At 40.0% G+C, this 24,271-nt stretch overlaps 1 protein-coding gene across 9 annotated transcripts in view; it reads left to right on the forward strand.

Moving 5' to 3' along the window:
- ptprk (protein tyrosine phosphatase receptor type K) overlaps positions 1 to 9,305 on the forward strand; it is a 367,918-nt gene extending 358,613 nt beyond the window's left edge. For all 9 annotated transcript variants that reach the window (XM_042333764.1, XM_042333766.1, XM_042333765.1 and 6 more), the window contains 3 exons: positions 1,303 to 1,466; positions 2,209 to 2,344; positions 8,026 to 9,305. In XM_042333764.1, coding sequence (XP_042189698.1) covers positions 1,303 to 1,466; positions 2,209 to 2,344; positions 8,026 to 8,079 — 354 coding nt within the window. In that variant the 3' untranslated portion in view covers positions 8,080 to 9,305. The remainder of the gene's footprint in view (positions 1 to 1,302; positions 1,467 to 2,208; positions 2,345 to 8,025) is intronic.
- The last annotated feature ends 14,966 nt before the right edge of the window (positions 9,306 to 24,271 follow it).

Below are 24,271 nucleotides of genomic sequence, written 5' to 3' on the forward strand. Positions count from 1 at the left end.
GGAGGCTTTCTCTGATTTAAGAATGTTTATGTACAAAGAGACAGTTACTACACTTTACAGTAAATCCTGTGAAATACTTTGCGACATTTTGATGAAATAAGGCGTGCAATCAAATGGAAATATTAATAATATTAATATAAGAATGTGCCGTTTCCTGTACTGACCCAGTACGGTCTGTCGAAATATGCCCCAAATCTGTTTTGCAAACAATCCCCAGTTTTCTAACCAAAATGTTTACTGGATAAGAGATTTTTAATTATAAAATGTGGATTTAGTAATATGCACAGCAATATTTTGTTCAATTAATCTTGCCAAGGGAGAGAATGGGGTTGACAAAGACACCTCAGGAAAGCAGCAGCATTATCGGCTCCTTGCTGCAAGAACAGACCTTTCAGTGCATGAAGCACATCTTGTCACATTGACTTGAAATAACTCTGCTTCGCCCCAACATTGTCTCAGAGCGGTTGACATGACACACTGGGCTGAATGGCTACTCCTTTTGCACTACCCAAGCTTTGGTTCCCATCTCATTTAGATTTTCAACCATTTTTGCACGTCTGTTATTCTGCAGATTACATATTTCTCCAAGTGTGATAACATCTGTATCAGTAACTATGTGTAGTCCTGCCACACTGGCAAAGTATTAATACATGTTCCCACCATTTCCTGGCTGCCATGTGTTCACCTTTTACTTTTTTATTGCACTCATCTCCTACATGAGATGCACCAGTTTCAGTATTAAATGTCTAGCTTTCAGCAAACCTGTGATACATACACACAAAGTTGTTCTTGAATGATACGATTTTTAAGTTCCCACTCTGCAGAACTGTGGTTTTCTGCAGAAGTTGTATGTTCTATTGGCCAACCTCACAAATGTATTTTTTTTTCTTTTCTTAAGCCTCACAGGTTATGACAAATGTATAGCTTTGCTAAACCTTTTTTAAAAGAGCTTAAAGTAAAAGGATTTGAATGAGTCGTGGACATTGGTAAATTATCAAGTTTCCCAAATGGACTTGTAAACCTGGCCTGCAATCCTGACTATGGAATATAGTATCTGAGCAAATATTTGAGCTGTCATTTCCAGCAGCAAATTCCAATAAGACAAAACTGGTGAATGATGTACTGGAAATATTATACACTATGAACTGTATCTATGCAGCTTAAACTGCTGGGATCTTTTATAGAAGCATGTATTTTTTCAGCACGCCAGACTAGATTTGACGATAATGGCCATTGCTGCACAGTTATTGTTTTCTTATTGAAGCCGATGTGTCAATGTCTGTCCTTTATTTAATCCTTCAGCCACAAGAAGGTTATCTCATGGTACAGCAGTTCCAATATCTAGGATGGGCTAGTCACAGAGAAGTACCTGCCTCGAAGCGATCATTTCTGAAGTTAATTCTTCAAGTTGATAAATGGCAAGAAGAGTGTGATGAAGGAGAAGGGCGCACTATAATCCATTGTCTGTGAGTAATGTCAGAATGGTGCTGCATGCAAACTGGCTCCCAAAGCTCTTCAGTATTTACAACTACATTGATAATGCATGCCTTTACCCCGTACTGTTGGTTTTTATTTCCTAACTGTCTTTGAGATCAAGGTAGATGTCATGCTTTGTGTTTTCATGCAGAGGCTGTCTTGTAGATTTTGAACAGACGCTGAAAGGGCAATTGCAATCAGCCACCGACTGGGGCAAGACAAAAGGAGTTGAACTATAAGTAGAGGTCACAGTTAAATGTCAGCAGATCTAGTTTTCCTAAAGGAGTGATTTGAAGGGATATCAAAGTGTGTGTGTGAGGGTTGCCTTATGAAAATGCAGTGGATAAGATTGGTGTGGGATTTTTGTGTATATAAATATATATTTTTTAAATCCCCATATTAAGTCCAAATTTCCCTTCTTCAGAGTACAAACTGTTCCAACAGCATCAAGATAAATGGAGGATGGTGATTAAAACAAGGTTTTAATGGGATAGGAAATGCAATATGTATTGTGATAACCCATCACATGCTATTTTTCAACCCCAGTAAAACCAGGCATAAGACATTGGATTTCACTCAAAAAGTCCTAGCGTGTGCAGTGCTTTTGTGCCTTTATAAAGATTTTAAAACTTTGCAGAAAAAGCTTTGGTAATAAAAAAAACTCTGCAGAAGAGTAATGATCATTTAGAGTTTGCGTGCTAATCACAATCAGTTCTTGCTTCTACATTGCAGAAATGGAGGAGGTCGCAGTGGAATGTTCTGTGCCATTAACATAATCTGTGAGATGATCAAAAGACAAAACATAGTTGATGTTTTCCATGGAGTAAAGACACTTCGGAACAACAAGCCAAACATGGTGGAAACCCTGGTGAGTCATTATTTTTGAACCTTTCAAAAATTCTATGTACTATAGATTCTGTTCGCCCACGAAGCAGTCACTCTACTTTACAATAAATCATGTGAAGCACTTTGGGACATTGTACTGATGTGAAAGGCTATATACCAAATGCCAGGATTATTTGCTTCTTTTTGCTATTATTTGCTTGGGTAAAAGAAACAAGGTTGAAGATGTGGATTCTATAAAACACAGTTTCGACCAGTCTGTGCGCGTTGAGATGTCGATTTTAGAACCCTCTCCCTCAATCCCTCTGCCTTGCCCCCTCGATCCCCATTTTTAAGTCTCGCCTGAAAACCTTCATTTTCGGCCGTACTTATGGTCACCTCCCTGCCCCGGCTCGAAGTTCGGCTCTGTCTCTGTTAAGCGCTATGAGTCTCTACCCTGCGCTATATAGATTAGCCATGACCGGCACTGCCTACCACCACCTCCGCAACATTGCCAGACTCCACCACTGCCTCACCCCTCAGGCTGCCGAAACCCTCACCCACGTATTCATCACCTCAAGGCTTGATTACGGAAACTCCCTCCTCATCGGCCTTCCCAACTCTTCCCTTCACAAGCTGCAGATCATCCAAAACTCTGCAGCTCGTACTCTCACGCACCAGTCTCCGCCACCCCATCACTCACACCCTCGCCCAACTTCACTGGCTCCCCATCCCTCAGAGGATCGAGTTCAAGATCCTCGTCCTCACCTTTAACGCCATCCATGGCCTTGCCCCCTTTACCTCTCTGACCTGCTGACTCCATGTCTCCTGTCCGACCCGCCCTACTATCGGTGGCCGGGCTTTCAGCCTCTCTGCCCCCACACTCTGGAACTCCATCCCATGGTCCCATCGGCTCGCTTCCTTCCTTGCATCCTTCAAGGCCAGTCTCAAGACCCTTCTCTTCGACTGTGCCTTTGGTCTCCCTCCCACCTCTCTGCCTTCCCTCACTCCTACACCACACCTCCCCCATGCTTGGCTCCCGACATCTGACTGTTCAGCGCTTTGGGACGTCCTCCCGACGTGAAAGGCGCTCTATGAATGTAATTTTGTTGTTGTTGGGGTATTGAATGTTGGACTCTTCAGGAATGTTATATGGAGTGGGAAGGCATCAATTTGGTCTGTTTAAGATGAAGGTTGCAGTGTCTCTGAACGAGAGGGAAAAATAAGATGAGGGATTTCCTCAGTGGGAGATGGATTGCATCTCCTTGTTTCCAGTCACACCAGCTAAAAGGAGCGATGACAGAGGTATGAAAGCAGAACTTTCATCTATTCAGCCCCAGAACTGAGAATTCAGGATACCTGAAGCAAACTTGGATAAATTATGCATTGAAATTAATTCAATTAGATGCAAGTCAGCAACAGTTTCTGGATTCTTATACATTATCCTAAATCGTAAAAGCAAGCATTCTTTAAAAGTTGATACAAATAGAAAGATGAATACCCACAAACAATATCCAAGTTCAGATCTTTTTTTGCGACTTGATTTTTTACGTAAGCAGACATCCACTTTTTTTTTCTTTTTGCAGTTAGCAGTCTTGAACTAGATTTGAACATAACATCATTGATTATATCTTTGCAATATATAACTAAAGCTGCACAACTAAAACCTGTCAGAAGTGTTCTGAGAATCTCAGGAACATGTAGTATATGTTCTATGGTCTCTTCTCATTCCACTCCACAATCAAACTTAAGAGATAAAAACATTCTGAGATGTATGGTAGCCGCCAAGTGCTATTCAGTGTTCAACATATTGAACATTTGTTTTTAAACTGTTCGGATTCGTAATCTGCACAAGGTGACAAAAGATTAGCCAGGGTGTGGGGAGGGAGGAAGGAAGAGACGATTTAATTATTGTGCTCAAAGGAACACGTGAGATAATGTAGCAAGTTTCCTGACTCCACACGCCTCTGTTTACCTAGCAAAAAGTAGGAACCCGGTTGTTAATCGATTGGCAGGTCACTTTTCTGTGGGTAATAATTCCTTCAAAAAAATAAAAAATAAATTGGTCACTTCAATCCATGGCTATTTGTGAGCCACGACTGTGTGCAATTGGCTGCCGCGTTTCGGTCAATTCACTTTATATTCTGTGAGGCACTTTGAGACGTCTCGAAGATGCGATGAGGCGCTATTGTCAAATGCAAGAATTATTAATATTACTGCGCAATAGGTGAATAATAACAGCAAGTAAATTGAACTCTCAGAAATTTAACACGTGGAACAAATTTTGCATTAGAAATGTACCCGGCATTTGTTCACAAGTAATCAACCAGTACGTTATTCTGTTGAACCCCAAAAACCTCTAAAAGTGGTTTTATTTGGCGGGTGCAGCGCAACCGAACAGTGTAAAATGAGAGCCACCCATTGTCTTGTTGCTATGAGATTACAAACCACCAAAGTTTTGCTGCTGCTACTCTGTATCTACAGAGATAATCAGATAACGTTAGTCTGCACAAATGGGCCCAGAGGTTCTCCCCAACCACATCCTTTTCAGCATTGTTTCTTTCTCACTGAAAAAAAATAAATGCGTGCTGTGCTGGCTGATACAAGTTCAGCTCAACTTATAAGGATTTGACTCATTTTAATTGAACTGAGACACTGCTGGGCGCTGCTTGCAATACATGTTATTTGGCTTATCTGCAAATTGTATTGCTGAAGTCTTTCATTTGCAGGTGTTCTAGGTGACCTGATTTATGGCTGTAACTTTGCTGTAGGCGGACATTCACTCTGATAGTGCCATTGACATTAATTTGAAGTGTTGAGCCCTTTCACCAAATCTATTTGAAATTTCTGAACCCCTATATCTGATTACTCTGGAATCTTTCATTTTTTTCCCAAAACAATTCTATTTTCTACCCCAAGAAGCAAAAACATATTTCAGACTGTGCCTTTGGGCACTTCCCCTCTCTTTCCAACTCATTATAAAACCGAGATGCCACTCACATGAAGGATGATATATAAATGCAAGTTGTTGTTGACATTTTGCTGCTGTGCTGAGCAAGTAATTTGAGGCTATTCATAGTTTCCACTGTTAACAAAGAGTAAACCTCTGAGAGATTTATCTTTAAGCTAAATAAATAATGTTAAAAGCAAGTAAATTGAACAACGGCTTGCATTTATATAGCACCCTTTAGGGAGGATAGCAAATTGGAGCGCTGAATGTAATTGGTGTTTCCTGATGTTGCCTGGATTTTTATATCTGCATACATCCTATTTTACACGGCATTTTACTCAGAAGGATTAAGCCGAGTTGTTTCTCCTGTGAAATGTTCTGTGGAATTCAAACCAGTTGGGAGGTGGCCAAAAATCAAAATATCTTGTGTAGGTATTGAATCCGGTTGAACTCTTGCAGTCCTGGCACCTCCAAGTACTTTTGAGCAGTTCATTTTATTAAAATGAAGTCAGCTCTTGCACTGTAAGGCAGAAAAGTCTCTTACTAGTACAACAACAACTTGCATTTATATAGCAACCCTCACACAGTGCAATGGTAGTTTTATTCCTATAATAATAAAGTGGAAGCTTCAGAAAAATTCTAAAAGGGTCTATTCTTTTTTTAAAAAATCTTCTGTCCCATTCTCTGTAATACTTTGATATTTGATTCACGGTTTGCTTATACTTACTTTTTAACTTCTATTTTATAAAATTTCTGTATTCATTATTTAAAAAACAAAATTGTTCTAATTTTCCTGTTCCTCCACCATCCTGATGTTCGGACCCCTGTAGGCCTAAATTCAGCTCCAAAAACTAGTTCAAAAGGTTGGGTTTCCAGCTAATCAGGAGATTGCACAGTAGGATTTGACTCCTGGCTGCTTCATTGGAGTGACCGACCGATCAAGCTGAGATGTGTCTCTTGGACTGATATTTGGAAGTGCAAGCAGTCAACAAGATAAATTTAACAGCCCAAGGGAGTGGACACCAAGTTGAGTTGCTGGCAGGAGTTTTAAGCCTTAAGGCCTGCTGCATGTTTATATAAATGCATTACTAGCATTTTGACAGTTCTATATTGTTTAAAAATATATTATTTTCATGGATAGCTGGTTAAAACTTTTAATAATCTTCCATCAAGGTCTCTTGGTTCCTTGTTTTTTTATCCAGTAACCAGTTGATCCATGAAGACACAAAAGTTTCAGATTTTTTTTCCTGCTGAGTTAGTTGATCTCTGTGGGGACAGTATTAAGGATTGTTTAAGGTGCCAGCCTGGCTCAACTGGTTACACTCTCACCTCTAGTTCAGAAGATTGTGAATTAAAAGCCCCTGTTAGGACTTCGATCTCGCAGTCTGAGCTGATGCTCCTGTGCAATGCTGGAGATGTGCTGCATTGTGGCAGATGCTTTCTTCAGACATGAGTTTAAACCGAGGTCTCGTCTCGTCTGCCTGTTCAGCTGGACATCAAAAGTTCCCATGGTAATATTCAACAACAACTTGCATTTATATAATGCCCTTTACGTGGAGTCGTGTCTTGTAATGCTAAACAATGGCAGAGTTTGACACTGAGCTGGGGAGAAAGGGGAGGTGACTGTAGGCACGGACAAAGATGAAAGTCTTCAGGTGCGATTTGAAAACTAGTAAATAATAATAATCCTTGCATTTGATATAGCACTTTATCACATCTTTGAGACGTCTCAAAGAACTTCACAGAATTACTGTAAAATGAATCGACTGTATATTTTGTGGGCAAAACTCAACAGCCAATTACGCACAGCCATGTTCCACAAACAGTCATGCACTGAGTGACCAATTTGATTTACTTTTTTTTTTGACGGAATTATTAGCCCCAGAAAAGCAATCTGCCAATCGACTAACAACCAGGTTCCCAATTACTGCCAGGTAAACAGAGGTGTGTGGAATAAGGAAACTTGCTCAACATTTCGGCCTACCAGAAATCAAATCCAGATCTCTCACTTGTGAGGCGAGAGCTCTAACCACTGAGTTACAGTGAGACTTCAGAAAGAGAAGGAAGTTTCTCCTAGTATCCTGTCCAAAAATCCTATAATAATAAAAGTAATCCTTATATTTCATGTAGTGCCTTATCATGCCTGAAAGACACCTCAAAGCACTTCACAGGGATTTAGTGTGGAGTGTGTATTGTGTGTGCAAAATGCAGCAGCCACTTTGCATACAGCAATGTCCCACAAATAGCCATGGAGTGAGTGACCAATTTTATTTAAGGGGTTGTTGGCTTGGACACTAAGAGAAACTCATCTCTCTTTTCAAATAGCGACATAGGTTCTTTAAAATCCACCTGGGTTTAACATTTAATCCAAAGGATAACATAATAATACTCTTTAACATTATTCAGTTTAACATTTCATACAAAGAGGAGAAAGTAGATGTATGATTAAAAATCCTGTATGTAATCAACAGGTTTGTAACATTGATATAATAAAACTCCCTTCTTCTATACTGATGATGTGGTTTCTATAACGACTAACCACATGCAACCAAAATCCTATGAAAAACCTGTCTCTCTTGTCATTGTTAACCAGTTTGATATTGTGTGAATGTCAGAGGTTCTTGCAAATGATAGCAGTAAGCCTGTTGACATGTTTATGTAATATAATGTCAGCATATTTCCAAGAACTGTGATTGCAGAATTATCAGAGGAACCAAGATAATTTTGCAACCAGGTTGCAGATAAAATCACCTTTTTCCTTTTGCCTTCCCTTGCAGGAGCAGTATCGATTCTGTTATGATGTGGCCTCGGAATATCTTGAATCGTCATAGTTTGGAAGGGGTGTGCTGATCACGTGGCAACTTTTACATCTGTGCGAAGTTGTGCTAGTTTTCCAGAGGAATCGTCATCAATGAGCCTGTGCATGAAGACGTTCTAATGAGGGAATTGGTTTAACTTATTTAAGTATTTTTCTTTTGTTATAAAACTATATTGAGTCCGATGACGATGTATTTGTCTATGTCCAAACTATCGGGCAGTGTTCGGTGCCATTGTTTATGATGCGGTCTAGCTATGGATCGCCTATGCCCAGTGATGATTAAAAGCGTTTCAGTGTTAACATTTTTTTAAAAATTACAACCAAGCTGTTACAGTTTGCATGCACAAATTTTCTACACTGATGCTATATTTTGTTGCGAACTGATCCTATTTGAAAGCAGAAATGTGTGCAGGGATGTAAAATACCATTTGCATACTGCTACAGTAAGTGCTGCAATATTTGGACTGGCTTATTAAAGTTTAATGTGCAATCACGGCTGGATCACACCAAGTAATTTGTAGTACAACTTTTACTATAAGCCAAAGACGAGTGTAAATATGTCTATAACGAAGAAAGCACATTGTATTTATTGTTTGCTTGCATTCCTATTTGAAAGCTGAACAATCATTTTTTTCAAAGAGTAGCTAACTTTTGGCAGAATTTCTTATGTTCAAATGTTTTTATGTAGTTCACTTTTGTATGTAGTAGCCAGGTAGATCAGCCATTATTTTTAATTAATGCTTAGAAACGTTTACATTGTTTTAGTGTTTCCATAGTCAAATTGTTAATTGTGCTCATTCAGATAATGGAAAGATGATATATTTTGGAAGCCTATAAATTAGGACCAAATGCAAAAGCTTTTTTTTACCTCTTACACAGTTCATTTGCTTTTTTCACACACATTAGTAAACTGATTTGAACACAGTTAAGAGTGACTGTTGTATACTGTACCCATTTAACAGCCAACAGTGAGGATGATTTATAACTGCGAATAGTTCAAACAGTATTAGAGGTAGTTTCCCAAGAGAAATGCCATCTTCAAGGAACAAATCTTTCCTGAGCTTGTCCAGCAGCTATCCAGCAAGGTCAAAGCAACAATGTTTCAGTTTAGGATGACATGACAACTGTAATGATTAGTAATGTGTGATGTAATTTTTGAGTCATTTAAATGTTGTAAAAGATCAAGATGGCTTTGGAATGCGGCAAAGCAAGCAATTAAATAAAGGTGTTATGTGATTACCTTGTTTGTGAATCCTTAGGAATATGTCTTGTTTCCACTTTCCTGCATCCATTCTTTCTCCTTTCATCCCACCCCCCCCCCCCCCCCCCTCCGCCACACACACTGCATGCATTCACCAGATTACAAGATTAGTTAGGATCAAGAAAGCCCTTCTGCCCATTTGATTGCATCCTTCCAGCAAACCTACCCTAGGGCAATCCTGACATATTATTTCAGCTGTTTCATTTTAATGAATCCAATGTCCTGACCTTGACCACTCTTCCTGGTAACCTATTCCAATCTTTACTTGCCGTCCGGGAAAATAAATACGTCCTGAAATTGCCCATTGCAACTCTAAACTTGTCCTCTGGTTCTACTGTCTTGTTACATCTGAATGTATTGTTCTGCATTTACTTTTTCAATCTCATTAAAATGTTATACATCTCTAAGGGAGGTTTTGTTTCAAGACTGCAGTAGCTTGACTTACGTGTTGCTCATAGCTCATTCCTCTTAAACTAGGGATCTGCCTTGTTGCTCTCCTCTGCATTGCCTCTGAGGCCTAGGCAGCCCACATTCACGGCAACCATGCAGTACACTTGCTGAGTCCCTCCTTCCCATCAACAGCTCCCCCCTCTCCCTCAACATACACACACTACACCATAATAGTTTTGATAGCACAGGGTAGTGGCCTACTCTCAAGCCTCTAGCAAACTTCTGTGACAGGTTAATGAGAGACATCTACTTTTCCTCCTTTCTTATGTAGAAGTGCGTGGACACCACTTAGCACTTCTCCACTGTGACATTGAGATCAAAGTGTCCCTGTTTTGAAAATTCTTCAGTTGGATATAAATTAATTCTAAAGGTATGAATCGAAACTGGGCAATACGAGACCACTTCTGGCAATTGTATCTGCCTTTGGGCTGTATACTAAAACAAAAGATCGAGCATTAGATTTAGGAGAAGAAAATGTTGGCTTTGCAATCTTGATTCGTTAGTTTGTGCTCTTAAGTCATAAATCATAACTCTTGAAATAAACAGCACATTTTCAACCCCCAGATCTTGTGTGGGAGATGTTACATTTCTGTATAAAACGCCTCCAGTAGAATTTCCTGAGTGCCATATATATTAAAAACATCTTTGTTTGATATAGCACCTTTAACGGTAGGAGGATGTCTCAAAGTATTCACACGATTTACTGTAGAGTGGAGTGACTGTATTTTGTTGGCAAATGCAGCAGCTAATCTGTGCACAAAAATGCCCCACAAATAGCCATGAAACAAATGATCAATTTTCCTTGGGGGAATTCTTGGCCAGGCCACTAGGAGAAACTACACTTTCTTTCTGAGTAGTGCCATGGGAATCTTTAATGTCCACCTGAACAAACAAATGGGACCTATGTTTAACATCTCATCCGAACAATGCAACGCACTCCTACCACGACATTAAGAGTGTCAGCCTAGACTTCAAATTCTTATTGAGGATAAGAATGATCATGTTTCTTAACATTTAAGGCATATATTTTCACTCCTGACCCACAGCCAGGGATCAATACTTAATGCAAAAATTATGCTGAAATCCAGGCGCAATCATCTGACTGGCACAGACCGGTAAGGGGAGCTTTCCTTCTTTATTTTACTGGGAAATTTAAAGTTGAGTTCCAGTTTATAATAATATATTTATGCAGATATAGATGTACTTTATATTTTGTGTGAGGTTATCGATTTTACTTTGGGAGGTGGTGAGAAAGGAGGTGCAATATTCCTTCCACACTCCCTTATGAAAATTGGTTAGCATCAATGAGTTCTTTTCAAAATCCTCTGAAGGCTTCCATTGCTCAGTTACCTCTGGAATGAACATGTAGCTAAAGGTCACCAGGCTTTATATACTGTAGTTTAAGTTAACACTTGCTCTGTCTCACTTTTGCTTTAGAGTATTGAGAGTCTGACATTGTATCTGTGCCCTGCAATTCTACAGTTATTGCATTAAAATGTTGTCCAATGGAAAACGTGGGGAAGTGTGAAGTTATTCACCTAGGTAGTAAAAATAGAAAAGCAGATTATTTTCTAGAGGGGGAGAGACTAGGTAGTGTTAGTGTTCAGAGGGATTTGGGTGTCCTTGTACACCAGTCACAAAAAGTTAGTATGCAGGTACAGCAAGCAACTAGGAAGGTTAATGCCATGTTGGCGTTTGTTGCAAAAGGGTTAGAGTACAAGAGTAGGGAAGTCTTGCTGCAGTTGTATAAGGCCTTGGTGAGACCGCACCTAGAAATATTCTGTGCAGTTTTGGTCTCATTTATTTAAGAAAGGACATACTCGCCTTAGAGGGAGTGCAACATAGATTCACGAGGTTGGTTCCTGGTTGACCTATGAGGATAGGTTGAGTAAACTAAGCCTATATTCTCTAGAATATAGAAGAATTAGAGGTGATCTTATAGAAACCTATAAGATTCTTATGGGGCTTGACAGGGTAGATGTCGTGAGACTGTTTCCCCTGGTTGGAGAATCTAAAACTAGGGGTCACAGTCTCAAGATTAAGGGTCAGCCTTTTCGAACTGAGCTGAGGAAATATTTCTTCACTCAGACGGTAGTGAATTCACTATCCCAGAAGGCTGTGGATGCTCAGTCCTTGAACATATTCAAGACTGAGGTTGATAGATTTCTAAAGGAGAGGGATTAAGGGATATGGGGATAGGGTAGGTAAATGGAATTAGGTTAGAAGATCAGCCATGATCTTATTAAATGGCGAGGCAGGCTCAAGGGGCCAAATGGCCTATTCCTGCTCCTATGTCTTATGGAAAACCAGTAAAATATTCAGTGAGAAAAATTGACATGTATAAAATTATTATTTTGTGATGGTTACTCTTTAACTGCACCTTCGGTCATCTTCTCTCCACAAATCTTCTCTCCCCACCCCCGGCTCGGTTGCCCAGCCAATAGTGTTGAGCCCTTCGGGACATCCTCCCATTGTGATGGGCGCTATATATATGTAAATTTATATTGTATTGTAATTGTTTTCTTGTTTGTTTTGTTGGTGACCACCTGCCAGTCCAAACATCTCCATGTCAGTATTAACAGCCAGTAAGTGGTGCACTGTAGAAGTGCGATTCTTGATGTTTACCTTTCCCCTTGCATGCAAGCATTTGGCTTCTCAGCAGCAGTTTTAAATAATAATCCTTGCATTTGATATAGCGCTTTTCACATCTTCTAGACCTCTCAAAGCTCTTCACAGAATAGACTGTATACTGAATTTATAAACTGAATTGACTGTACATTTGTGGTGGCAGCCAATTGCGCACAGCAGTGTCCCATAAACAGTCATGGATTGAAATTACCAATTTATTTTTTTTTCTTGAGGGATTATTATCAGGCGTGTGCAGTAAGGAAACTTGCCCAAGGTTTCGCCCTGCTGGGAATCAAACCCAGGTCTCTTGCTTGCAAAGTGAGTGCTCTAACCATTGAGCTACAGGACTCCACGTTTTGCAGAGATAAGGAATTAGTTTCTAGGGCATCACAGCTATAATACCATGTTCTTGCTCCAATGAGAATTGAGGCCCCAATGCATAATTTACAAGTGTTGAGGATGAATCGATAGAATCATTTCTAAGAGAACTAGAGAAGCAGTTGAGTAGTAAAAACACTGAGGCATATGGGAAACGTGTAAGCAATAAATAATAATAAAAGGGGGCTAACTTGAAAAACAAAATGGACAACTAAAAGTCTCTAACGATAGCCAAGAGATCTCTTTCTGTGCTGTTAGTTTCTAAAATTAAGTTAACTGAAAGTACTTTTAAGTTCTTTAAAACAGTTCTCCAGTACAAAGATGGTAAAGGTTAAAGGACACACAATGCCTTCATCTTTTCTTAGAGTGACAGGCATAGAATAATGAGACCCTCTCAGCATATGTGCTGAGGCAAAGGAAGAAAACGTACGATGCACGTCTCAAGAGTTGTGAGGAATTTGAGTTCAGGTTTCTAACACGAGCCGACCTTGGTAGAAGCTGCACAGCTTCTGTGGCAGTGTGACAGTACATGGATATAGAGGCATTAAGGTTGCAGAGATCTGTCCGCAGTGGTAATATCATGTGGCACCAACCAGGCAATTCGGAGGATATTTTTGAATTTATATTGTTCAGGTCTGTTCAAACCTCCTGAAAGTTGCTAGTTGTTTAGAATTCACCGAGAATAACCTAAGGGAAATATTTAAATGATTAAAATTTTAATGATGTCTTTGCAAAATAGGTCTGGAAGAATTTGTATTAGCTCCTTAAGGCTCCTTCACAACTGATGCGTTGGTTTCATTGTGGGTAACCAAAGTTGTAAATACCTGGAATGGGACAGTACATAAATCAACATCTTATTACATTTAAAATTCTGGCCACATCCTTGTTACACAAGCGACTTACACATGTTATTGACCACATTAAGGCCTAGAGCAATCCATCTGCATAGAAGAAGAGTGCAATGTGGTATATGAATATACAGACTTCAACCCTGAATGAACAGCAGATAAGAAAAGTAGTTATAGTTTCTTGTTTAAATCGACACAAGTTCATAATTTCTGAGTGTAATCTTAGGTTTAGATAGAGTCATTCAGCACAAGCCTCGGTTTGAATTTTAGGGACTGAAATAGGATTAGTTTGATCATGAATAGAGCTCTCACACGCACCAGAGAACAGGGCATGTCTCTTCTCCTGCCCTCTTCACTGCACTGTCAGTGCTGCAAAATAATGTTACTGTATATTCCCTATTGAGCCACAGTCTTACAGTTCACAAAAATTCTTACATTTGATATGTAACGTATTGGTTAGAGCACTCGCCTCGCATGCAAGAGGATCTAGGTTTGATTCCTGGGCAGTATGAAACATTAGGCAAGTTTTGTTACTTTGTACACCTCTGTTTACCTAACTATAAGTAGAAACCTGGTTGTTAGTCAATTGGCAATCCTTGCATTTGATATATCACATCTTCTAGACATCTCAAAGCGCTTCACAGAATATACTGTAAAGTGAATTATTGTATATTTTGTGGGCGAAATGCAGCAGCCAATTGTGCGCATCAGTGTGCCACAAACAGTCGTGGATTGAGTGATCAAATTATTATATATTTTTAAGTGATTACGATCCCCGGAAAAGCAATCTGCCAATCGACTAACAACCAAATCCCTACTTACTGCTTGGTAAACAGAGGCGTGTGGAGTAAGGAAACTTACCCAACGTTTTGCCCTGTCAGGTCCCAGGTCCTAGAGCCCAGGGCCTCTCGCTTGCGAGGCGAGTCTCTAACCTCTAAGTTGTAGGATTCCGCAAATAGGTTAGTGAAAAGTGAAATTAGACTTGTTAACTAATGTAAAGAAACTCATCAGGGAAAATCTGATGACCTCCCCTGGCCTGCTTCTGTGCAATAACTTTCAATAATTCTGTTCACTTCGACACTGTTATGGAATATTTCTGAGCCACAGACTGCCCGGCACAAGGTGGCTGTGCCCACTATACTAATTGGAACAAGGGAGTCAGCAAAAACTCGTAAATGGCAGCACATATCAGAGTATTGTATTTCAGTAATACAACAACTTGCACTTATATAGCTCGCTCCACGCAGAGTAACATCTCAGAGCGCTTAATAGCATGAGATTCAAATAATGTTCAAATATAATGTCAAACAGCAAATGTTAAAAACCTGAAATAAAACCAGAATGTGCTTGAATGCCCAACAGGTCAATGAGCACCTGAAAGAGAGAGCGATAGATTCATGTTTATAATAATATTAATAATAATAATAATCCTTGCATTTGATATAGCGCTTTTCACGTCAGGAGGACGTCCCAAAGCGCTTGACAGAACACACTGTAAAGTGCATTGACTGTACATTTGTGGGCGAACGCGGCAGCCAATTGCGCACAGCAATGTCCCACAAACAGTCGTAGATTGAAATGACCAATTTAATATTGTTTTGGAGGGATTATTATTAGGCATATGGAGTAAGGAAACTTGCCCAAGGTTTCGCCCTGCCTGGAATTGAACTCAGGTCTCTCGCTTGCAAAGCGAGTGCTCTAACCACTGAGCTACAGGACTCCGTTATACGTTTAAATTTGTGGGTAAAATACTTTCCGTTGTATCGCGGGTAATACAGTCCCTAAAGGCAGAAAAAAGGAGCCTACATGGCCCAGATTATTACTGGCGATATAATAAGAGCTGCATTTGACTTAGTGCCTCTCACATCAGAGGACATCTCAAAGCACTATGAAGTGGATTGACTGTGTATTTGTGGGCAAAATACTTTCCGTTGTATCGCGGGTAATACAGTCCCTAAAGGCAGAAAAAAGGAGCCTACATGGCCCAGATTATTACTGGCGATATAATAAGAGCTGCATTTGACTTAGTGCCTCTCACATCAGAGGACATCTCAAAACGTGTGTTTTGTAGGCAAAGAAATGCTATTTTTAGAAATGCTGTTCGCAAGTACAGTATAGACTTAGGCACTTCAGCACTGAGTTGAAGTTCACAGGACCGTGAGTGCCACGCATGTACACTTGAACACTAGTTGGATCTTACTCGCTTAACATGAGTGCCTGCTAGAGATGTGTGACTACGATTACGGTATCTCAGTTCCCAGCACAGTAAAAATAAATCAGGAATTGCTCTCAACAGTGCACTTATCACTCTTGCCATTGTGCCGCAATTGCTTCATTTTGCAGATCATCTTGACGGTCTCCTTTCAAAAACAAACATTCTGGTAATGTGCTGATTCTTCTAAACATGGTTCTAAAAACTATTGCTGACATTTCTATCTATTTTCATTAAACATTGTTAACATCTTTGAGGTAAGGCTAGTGAAGTTTGAATAAAATGTTAATGTATAACCATTAAGCATTTGGGACATCCTCCTGATGTGAGAAATGCTGCATAAATTTGAATTGTACACTTGTAAATTATGAACTGAAATAGTAGTCAAAAAGGTATGTTTTTAGACAAATTTTGAAAGCAGAAAGGAAGTATTTTACAGAGAGAGTTCCAGAAAGGGGGGACAAAGTGCTTTACAATTGTATCTTGGAGAATTCCCATGTCCCATGCCTCTAAAGGCTATTTCAATCTCTATTAGAAATAGAGATTCTTAAAGTGGTTCTTCAAAGAGTTCTCTTTGCTCTGGCTGGATTTTTGGTACTTGTATGTTCTTGTAGAAATTGCCCATCATTATGAGCTTTTGCTTGAGGCTCAAGTAAAGCTTAATAACCCCTAGCAGATTCTTCCTTTGTATGTGGAGAAACCTAGGCAGTAATATGCCCAATCTATTTTATTCCAGTTCTCTCCAGAAACAATGACAACCTGCACTTATATACAATAGAATATCAAGCATAAACTACAGTAAACTCCTGATAACTTGACCATGGCTTAATTTATCACTACTACTTAAGCCATGATACTATCAATATCCCAGTCACATTTATTTATATATTGATACATATGCTTAAATCCCTACTCCAGATAACTTGTTACTAAGGCCCTTTCCCTTGAAGTGATGAGCTATCAGGAATTTACTGTAATTAGCACTGGGCCTTTTATGGATAAAAAGACAGAGCAGCTAATTAGTCATGAAAAATTCAAATTGGCTACAATGCTTAAAAAAAATGTTCCATCAATAGTTAATATGTGACTCTCGTACCACACTGTGTTCCTCACTCACCACTATTCTCTCTCTCTTTCTCTTTCACTCACGCGAGACGCGCAGATGCAGAATCCATCCCCATTTTTAAGACTGAGGTGGATAGATACTCTAAACTGTATTCTGTAAATGTATATATACTTTGCTATTAGCACAAACAATACTCTTATGTGCATCGTGTGACGTTGCATACGAGATGCTAGGTTCCTAATGTAGCCAAGGTCAGAATGTCTGTTACCAACCTCTTTCACATATGTCTTTCACATAGGAAAATATCTCATTGCACTTCACAGAAATGGAGTGGGAGCAGGGTGCAGGACAGGGATGAGGGTAAGAGGGAAGTAGTTGAAGGAGCAGTCAAAAAGGTAAGTTTTCAGACAGATTTTGAAAGCAGAGAGGGAGTATTTCAGGGAGAGAGTTCCAGATTGCTGGAACAAAGTAGTCAATTGTTTACCCCTAACAGTGGGGCAGAGTGGGTGGGGGGGCCTGAAGAAAACCTAAATTAGCAGAACCAAGGGAGTGGGCGAGCGATTAACAAAAGCAATATGGGGTAAGGACGTGAGACATTTGAGGGTTCAATCAAGGATCATAAAATCAATCTAGTGGGGAATAGGCCAAACGCAGGACTTTGGCATCTCACACCATATGTCAGCTGGCAGAAGTGCCTCATCATACAAATGGCATTTCCTTACATGTCATAAAGCTGAAAAGATTTTAGATCTACTGAGATCTTGGGTTTGAGTTGAGAGTTGAGTTCCATTGACCACACAGTAGTTACATCATTAAAGCTACAACAGTAGCAACAAAGTTGCATTTGTATAGTGCTTTTCACGTCGGGAGGACATCTCAAGCAGCTGGACAGACAGAGTTACGGACCCGAGCTGGGGGTCAGGGTGGGGGAGGGTGGAGAGGAAGGGGAAAAGCAAGGAGATCAAAAGGACGGTCGAGGAGAGTCTTGAGGGTGGCAAGGGAGGGGGCAAGACGGACGGACTGCAGGATGGAGTTCCACAGGGTGGGTGCAGAGTGGCAGAAGGCCCACCCACCAACAGTGGAGCGAGCGAGGCGGGGGATGTGAAGCAGGCCAGAGCCCGCTGAGCGGAGGGAGTGAATAGGGTGGGAGGGGGTTAGGAAGTCGGAGATGTAGGGGGGAGCAAGACCATAGAAAGCTTTGAAGATGAGGACCAGGATCTTGAACTGTATCCTCTGTGTGATGGGAAGCCAGTGGAGTTGGGCAAGGATGGGGGTGATAGGGTCATGGAGCCTAGTGCGAGAGAGGACATGGGCTGCAGAGTTCTGGATGATCTGCAGCCTGTGGAGGGAGGAGTTGGGGAGGCCAACAAGCAGTGAGTTTGCATAGTCGAGCCTCGATGTAATGAACGCATGTATGAGGGTTTCGGTGCCCTGCAGTGTAAGACACGATCGGAGCCGGGCGACATTGCGGAGGTGAGAGAAGGCAGAGCGGGTCATGACGCAGATGTGGGGTAGAAAGGATAGCTGATGTGAAAACCTCAAGTATTATTTGGGTGACAGGAGTGTGGGGGTGGGGGCAGTCAGTATCTGACACATGTGGAAATCCTTCATCGTGCTTAAGAGTACACACACCACAGAGTTCCTCACATGCCACCTACAAATGGAAATTCTGTTTGGAATGGAATGCATATTCTCTTCCAAAACGGACGCATCCTGCTTACTAATTCCTATTAGGCGTAGGTTAGCAAGGGCCAAGATGGTGTGTTGCAGGATAGTGCCCTTCTAAAACCACACAGCTTACCACACAGCTTCTTACTGCTTGGCCAGCTAGCATCACACTACACACTGATAAAAGGTTAGAATCTGTGGCATAGATTTTGATCAGTTGAAATAATTCTAAATTCAGATAGTCCAATCTTGCCTAATTCTACTAAAGAAAATTTCAGTCACATAGTTCCCTTACACAAATAAAAGTCATTTGTTGAAATCAATGGAAAATGTGGTGTAATATACAATTTTAATGAGATTCCTTAATAATAATTTGATTGAGACCTCCTATCAGTCACCCAAAGCATGTTATACTGATTTACAGGAACTCCTTTTTGAAAATAGGTTGCATCAGAGTGGAAATGATGCAAGGTGACAGGATGTACTTCTAGTTTACTTGCTAAACAATCACCTTATATTGGAGCATTATGCAATGTTACGCATGCCTCATGTAATGCTGCTTTTTCACCCAGATACCTTGATGGAAAACAATCTTTCTGCCATGCTGAAACAAATGCTAAAGTACCTTAAATCAAGCGCTGCTGGATATCACCCAACGTGAAGGACACTAAATAATAATAATAATAATCCTTGCATTTGATATAGCGCTTTATCCCGTCTTCGAGACGTCACAAAGCGCTTCACAGAATATACTGTAAAGTGAATTGGCTGTTTTTTGGGCAAAACGCGGCAGCCAATTGCGCCCAGCGGTGTCCCACAAATTTGAAATTTGTGGATATTTGAATCGATTGCAACAAAAAAAATTGTCCCCCTTAAGAGCTCATGGAAGAGTTGTTCTTCCTTCTGCCCCCTGTGACCACCAGTGACATTGAAAGAAATATTCATAACTAAGGGTTTTAATATAAGAATAAAACACATTGTATAAAAAAAAATTTTGTGCAGCACAATTCTTCTTTAAATTAATTCTCATTTGCTTTCCTAATGTTCAGCAATTTTTTTCAGTAAGTAACAAAGCCATAGAGAGTGAGATAGTCAATGTTTTGATCCTTGCTCTATGCTTAGTTTATCTCAGCAGGGGCAGAACTGGGGGAGGCGTATTATAATTGCTCTGGGTTATGAAGGGCTAAAATATTCATCTAGCCATTGATGCTCGCTCCCACTTTGGTGAGATGTGCATATGTGTGGATGATATTTGGGGACAAGATAGTGTTCCCTCTCAACATTTAATGTTAAGGCTCATATGCGAGCAGTGGTCACTTGTACGAGGTCACAGAAGAAAGCGGTAGAGCCATACTCCAGTGAAAACACTTTCAAGTAATGAGAAATGTTAAGCAAGCAAAGGTTCCCTTGTCTGCAGTTGGGATCACATATTGTTTTGAATTGCTCAGCAGGAGGATCATATTCTGAGTAAATGAAAAAGCTCAAGAATGGCAAGATTTTCATTCATCTTTTATAAACCTGTATCGGGATGAATTCCCACTGGATGTACGAAACTCTTTTTATGGAAAGAGTACCATTTGTTCCTGTCAGATTAATAAATCTGAGGTATTGCAGCTGTAGATTTTGGCTGGCGATGTCTTGAGTAATGCCATAATATAGTGCAATTATATGACATTTCTCTTCATTTCCGTTGGTTAATGGTGTGCATGATATAAAACCCCTGATGGACATCAGTGATTTCTTATGTCAATTACACCAACCTATCTTTGTGCTGTGATTGGCTCAGGGTGACATTATGTATTATATTAAATAATAAATCATGAAGATATGTAAAATTCAAGAACAGATCATATTTAATACCAGTGAACACCACAGCTCGAGAATGGAGAATTCCTGTGGCTACGTGTAATATTCATCTAGTTATTAAGCTATATGGTATCTGTCTGAATTCCTAGAGGCACATTAGTTCACTTCTTTCTCATTATTCCCTCATTTAAAATCCTGCAAAGCAGCTGTAATATTATTGCACAGCATATTCCAAGCTACAGTGTCAGAAAAAAGTAGACGTTAAAAATAAAAAGGTCAATTTTCGCAGCATTTCCTAATGAGATTTCTTCACTATTAAAGTTGGTGATACTGAATTCACTAATGCCACTCAATGGCCATCTATTTTTGAAGCAAGTTTCCTTCAATTGGCATGATTGTGTGACATGTGCCTAGTTACTGGAGGAAATTCCCACTCACATTTCTTAAGAAATACTGCACAATTGAGCTCTAAAATGAAATATGTTCTTCTATTTCTTTGTATCACCGTGAATGGCAATATAACTGTGAAAGTGACAAAGTATATGACCTGCTTACATTTCTCACCCAGTTGCCAGATATCAAATTTGGTAATTCAAAACTAATTCAACAAATCTTAAAGTATGTAACTTATTCAGAAATATGTTACTTATGGAATGAGAGTTCGTTACTGGGCTCATCAAGCTTGTTCTTCATGCGTCTAAACCTATTTCCCTATCCTTTATTAATATCCCTTAATACTTTCCCTTCCCATGAATTTATCTGTTTCCCTTTTTAAACATCTCAATAGATTCAGTAACTATCACATTCAGGGGCAATTCAATCCAGATTCTTATGACTCCTCGTGTAAAGAAATATTTCCTGAATTTAATTTTAACTGGTTAAGTTCTAAGTTTAAGATTGTGTTTCCATGTTGTAGAAAAATTTAATTTTTAAAAAAATTAATTTTTTTTAATCATAACTTGTTTAATCATAACTGTAGTACTGCTAATACATATGTTCAAAATCATGCCTTTCCTGTCTTTCCTTACTGGATTAATCCAATTTCCAAAATAACAGTTTATAATGTAGTTGAGAATTTGCATTTGTCTCCTCTCTGGCAAGCTTCCAACCCATTTTCAGCTGAGACTACAAAAGGGAACATCATCTACAGGGCTCGTGCCATTCTGTTCACTTGTTTGGATTTTTTTTTGAAAATATATATTTATTTATAAATATAATATTTACTACAACAGAAATCCAAAACAACACAACATCTTAGATAATTATTAGATAATTATTTCGGGAGGACAAGTTTGCAGTGCTATGGGGAGAAAGCAGGTGAGTCTGATTGAATTGGATAGCTCTTTTCAAAGAGCTGGCACAGACACGATGGGCCAAATGGCCTCCTTCTATGCTGTATAATTCTATGATTCTGTGATCTTCTGTTACAATTTTTCCCTTTCTCCCAATACAAAAACAAATTCCATTGCTGGTGTCTTGGCCAACAAATCCCCAAATAGAAAGAAATGGTCATTCACTTCATGGCTGTTTGTGGGACATTGTATAATAATAATAATAATAATAATAATAATAATAATCCTTGCATTTGATATAGAGCTTTTCACGTCAGGAGGATGTCCCAAAGCGCTTCACAGAACACACTGTAAAGTGAATTGACTGTATATTTGTGGGCGAACGCGGCAGCCAATTGCGCACAGCAATGTCCCACAAACAGTCGTAGATTGAAAATGACCAATCTATTATTATTTTTGGTTTTGGAGGGATTATTATTAGGCGTGTGAAGTAAGGAAACTTGCCCAAGGTTTCGCCCTGCCTGGAATTGAACTCAGGTCTCTCGCTTGCAAAGCGAGTGCTCTAACCAGTGAGCTACAGGACTCCACTGTATGTACAAATTAGCCACCGCATTCACCAACAGAGCACTCAGTCACTAAACTTTAAAGTATATCCTGTGAAGCGCTTTGGGATATCCTCCTGACGTGAAAGGTGCTATATCAAATCTAAGAATTTTTTTTAATATGGGAAAACACATTTTTTCCTCTTCTAAATTTTATATACCAATCTCTGCTAAGGAATAATTTCTACGTTATCAAATTCCATGTCGAAAATACTCCTTCATAGTTTGCTATCTATTGAAGGAGTTGACATTTCCTTCCCTGACAACACTTGAGATTCTCTAACAGAGAAGAGTTCACACCTTCGGTTCTCTAAAATGACTCATTCGCTGATAACAAAACAATTGCATGTCACTTCACATGATCGTGATCAAGTCGAAGAGGATGCAGCAGATGTAGCTGGCCTTCCATCGCTATGTCAGCTTTTAGAAACACTCTTGCTAATTTTCAAATTGGCGCACAGGGTATGTCCAATCCCACACAATGAAATAGAGTATGTACGCTTCCTCATGTAGACTGAGAATATTACCATAAAGTGGAGTGACTGCATATTTGTAGACGTAGTTATCACTGGTGATTGTCACATGGACAAAAAAATCCCATTGGAACTCGTCTATAATTATTGACATCCCTCCCTTGACTTTAGCATAGTGGTTAGCCTGGAAAATTGATGTACACCATCCTTTTCCCACTTGGTCGCTTTTGTTACCAATTGTGGAGAGCAATACAATACAATTTACATTTATATAGCGCCTTTAGTAGGTGATTAATGAATACAAGGAAGAAGAGCGGTCCCAGTACCAAAAGTAAGCCTAGAATAATACTTTCAAGATATGCCAAGACAACAAAACAAGAAAGCACAGGTTTAGGGTTACAAAGGATAAATTCAGGACAGACACCAGAAAATATTTCTTTACATAGAGTGGGCTGCCAAAGGTGTTTGAGGCCAGGATACTGGACTCATTTAAGAAACAACTTAAGGCTGCAATAGGAGAATGCTAAGATTGCTGACGTTCTTCTTCATCTGAACCTCTTTTGTCCACTGGCACCATTCCCACCCCATTAAAAACGGTCATCATCACTCCTACCCTTTAAAGACCCTCCCTGGACCCATCCTTGCTCTCAAATTACTACCCGTCTCCAACCTCCCTTTCTTTTCCAAGGTCCTGGATCGAATCATTGCTTCTCAGCTTCGCTCTTTCCTCTCCCACCACTCCCTTCACAAACCTCTCCATTCGTGTTTCCGTGCCACCCACAGCACCGAAACAGCTTTGATCAAAATGACAAATGACATTTTGTCCATCTGCGACTAGACTCTACCTCCTCAACCTTCTTGACCTCTCTGCTACCACTCTATCCTCCTCCACAGCCTCTCCTCTCACCTTAACCTTCATGATTCTGTCCTTGAATAGTTCAGATCCTACCTCTCACATCATCTCCACTTCATCTCCATAAAGCCACAGCACCATCTTGTGCGGTGTTCCTCAGGGCTCTGTTCTTCCTTTTCAATATCTATATGCTCCCTATTGGTGACATCATCTGCAGAAATGGGGTCAATTTCCACATGTATGTGGATGACACCCAACTCTACCTCTCTGCCTCCACCCTCGACTCCAGGACCACTGACAGAATGTCTGTCAGACATCAATCCCTGGATGAGAGCTAATTTTCTATAGTTGAAAGTCAATAAGACCAAGGCTCTCCTAATTGGCTTCCATCAGCACCTCCACATCTCAGGCACTGACAGCATCACCATCCAAGGATGGTGGAGTCCTGTAGCTCAGTGGTTAGAGCACTCGCTTTACAAGTGAGAGACCAGAGTTCAATTCCAGGCAGGGCGAAACCTTGGGCAAGTTTCCTTACTCCACACTCCTAATAATAATCCCTCCAAAACCAAAAACAATAATAAATTGGTCATTTTCAATCCACGACTGTTTGTGGGACATTGCTGTGCGCAATTGGCTGCTGCGTTCGCCCACAAATATACAGTCAATTC

Source organism: Callorhinchus milii, unplaced genomic scaffold (assembly GCF_018977255.1).
Source record: "Callorhinchus milii isolate IMCB2004 unplaced genomic scaffold, IMCB_Cmil_1.0 Scaffold3, whole genome shotgun sequence".
NCBI classification, from domain to species: Eukaryota; Metazoa; Chordata; class Chondrichthyes; order Chimaeriformes; family Callorhinchidae; genus Callorhinchus; species Callorhinchus milii.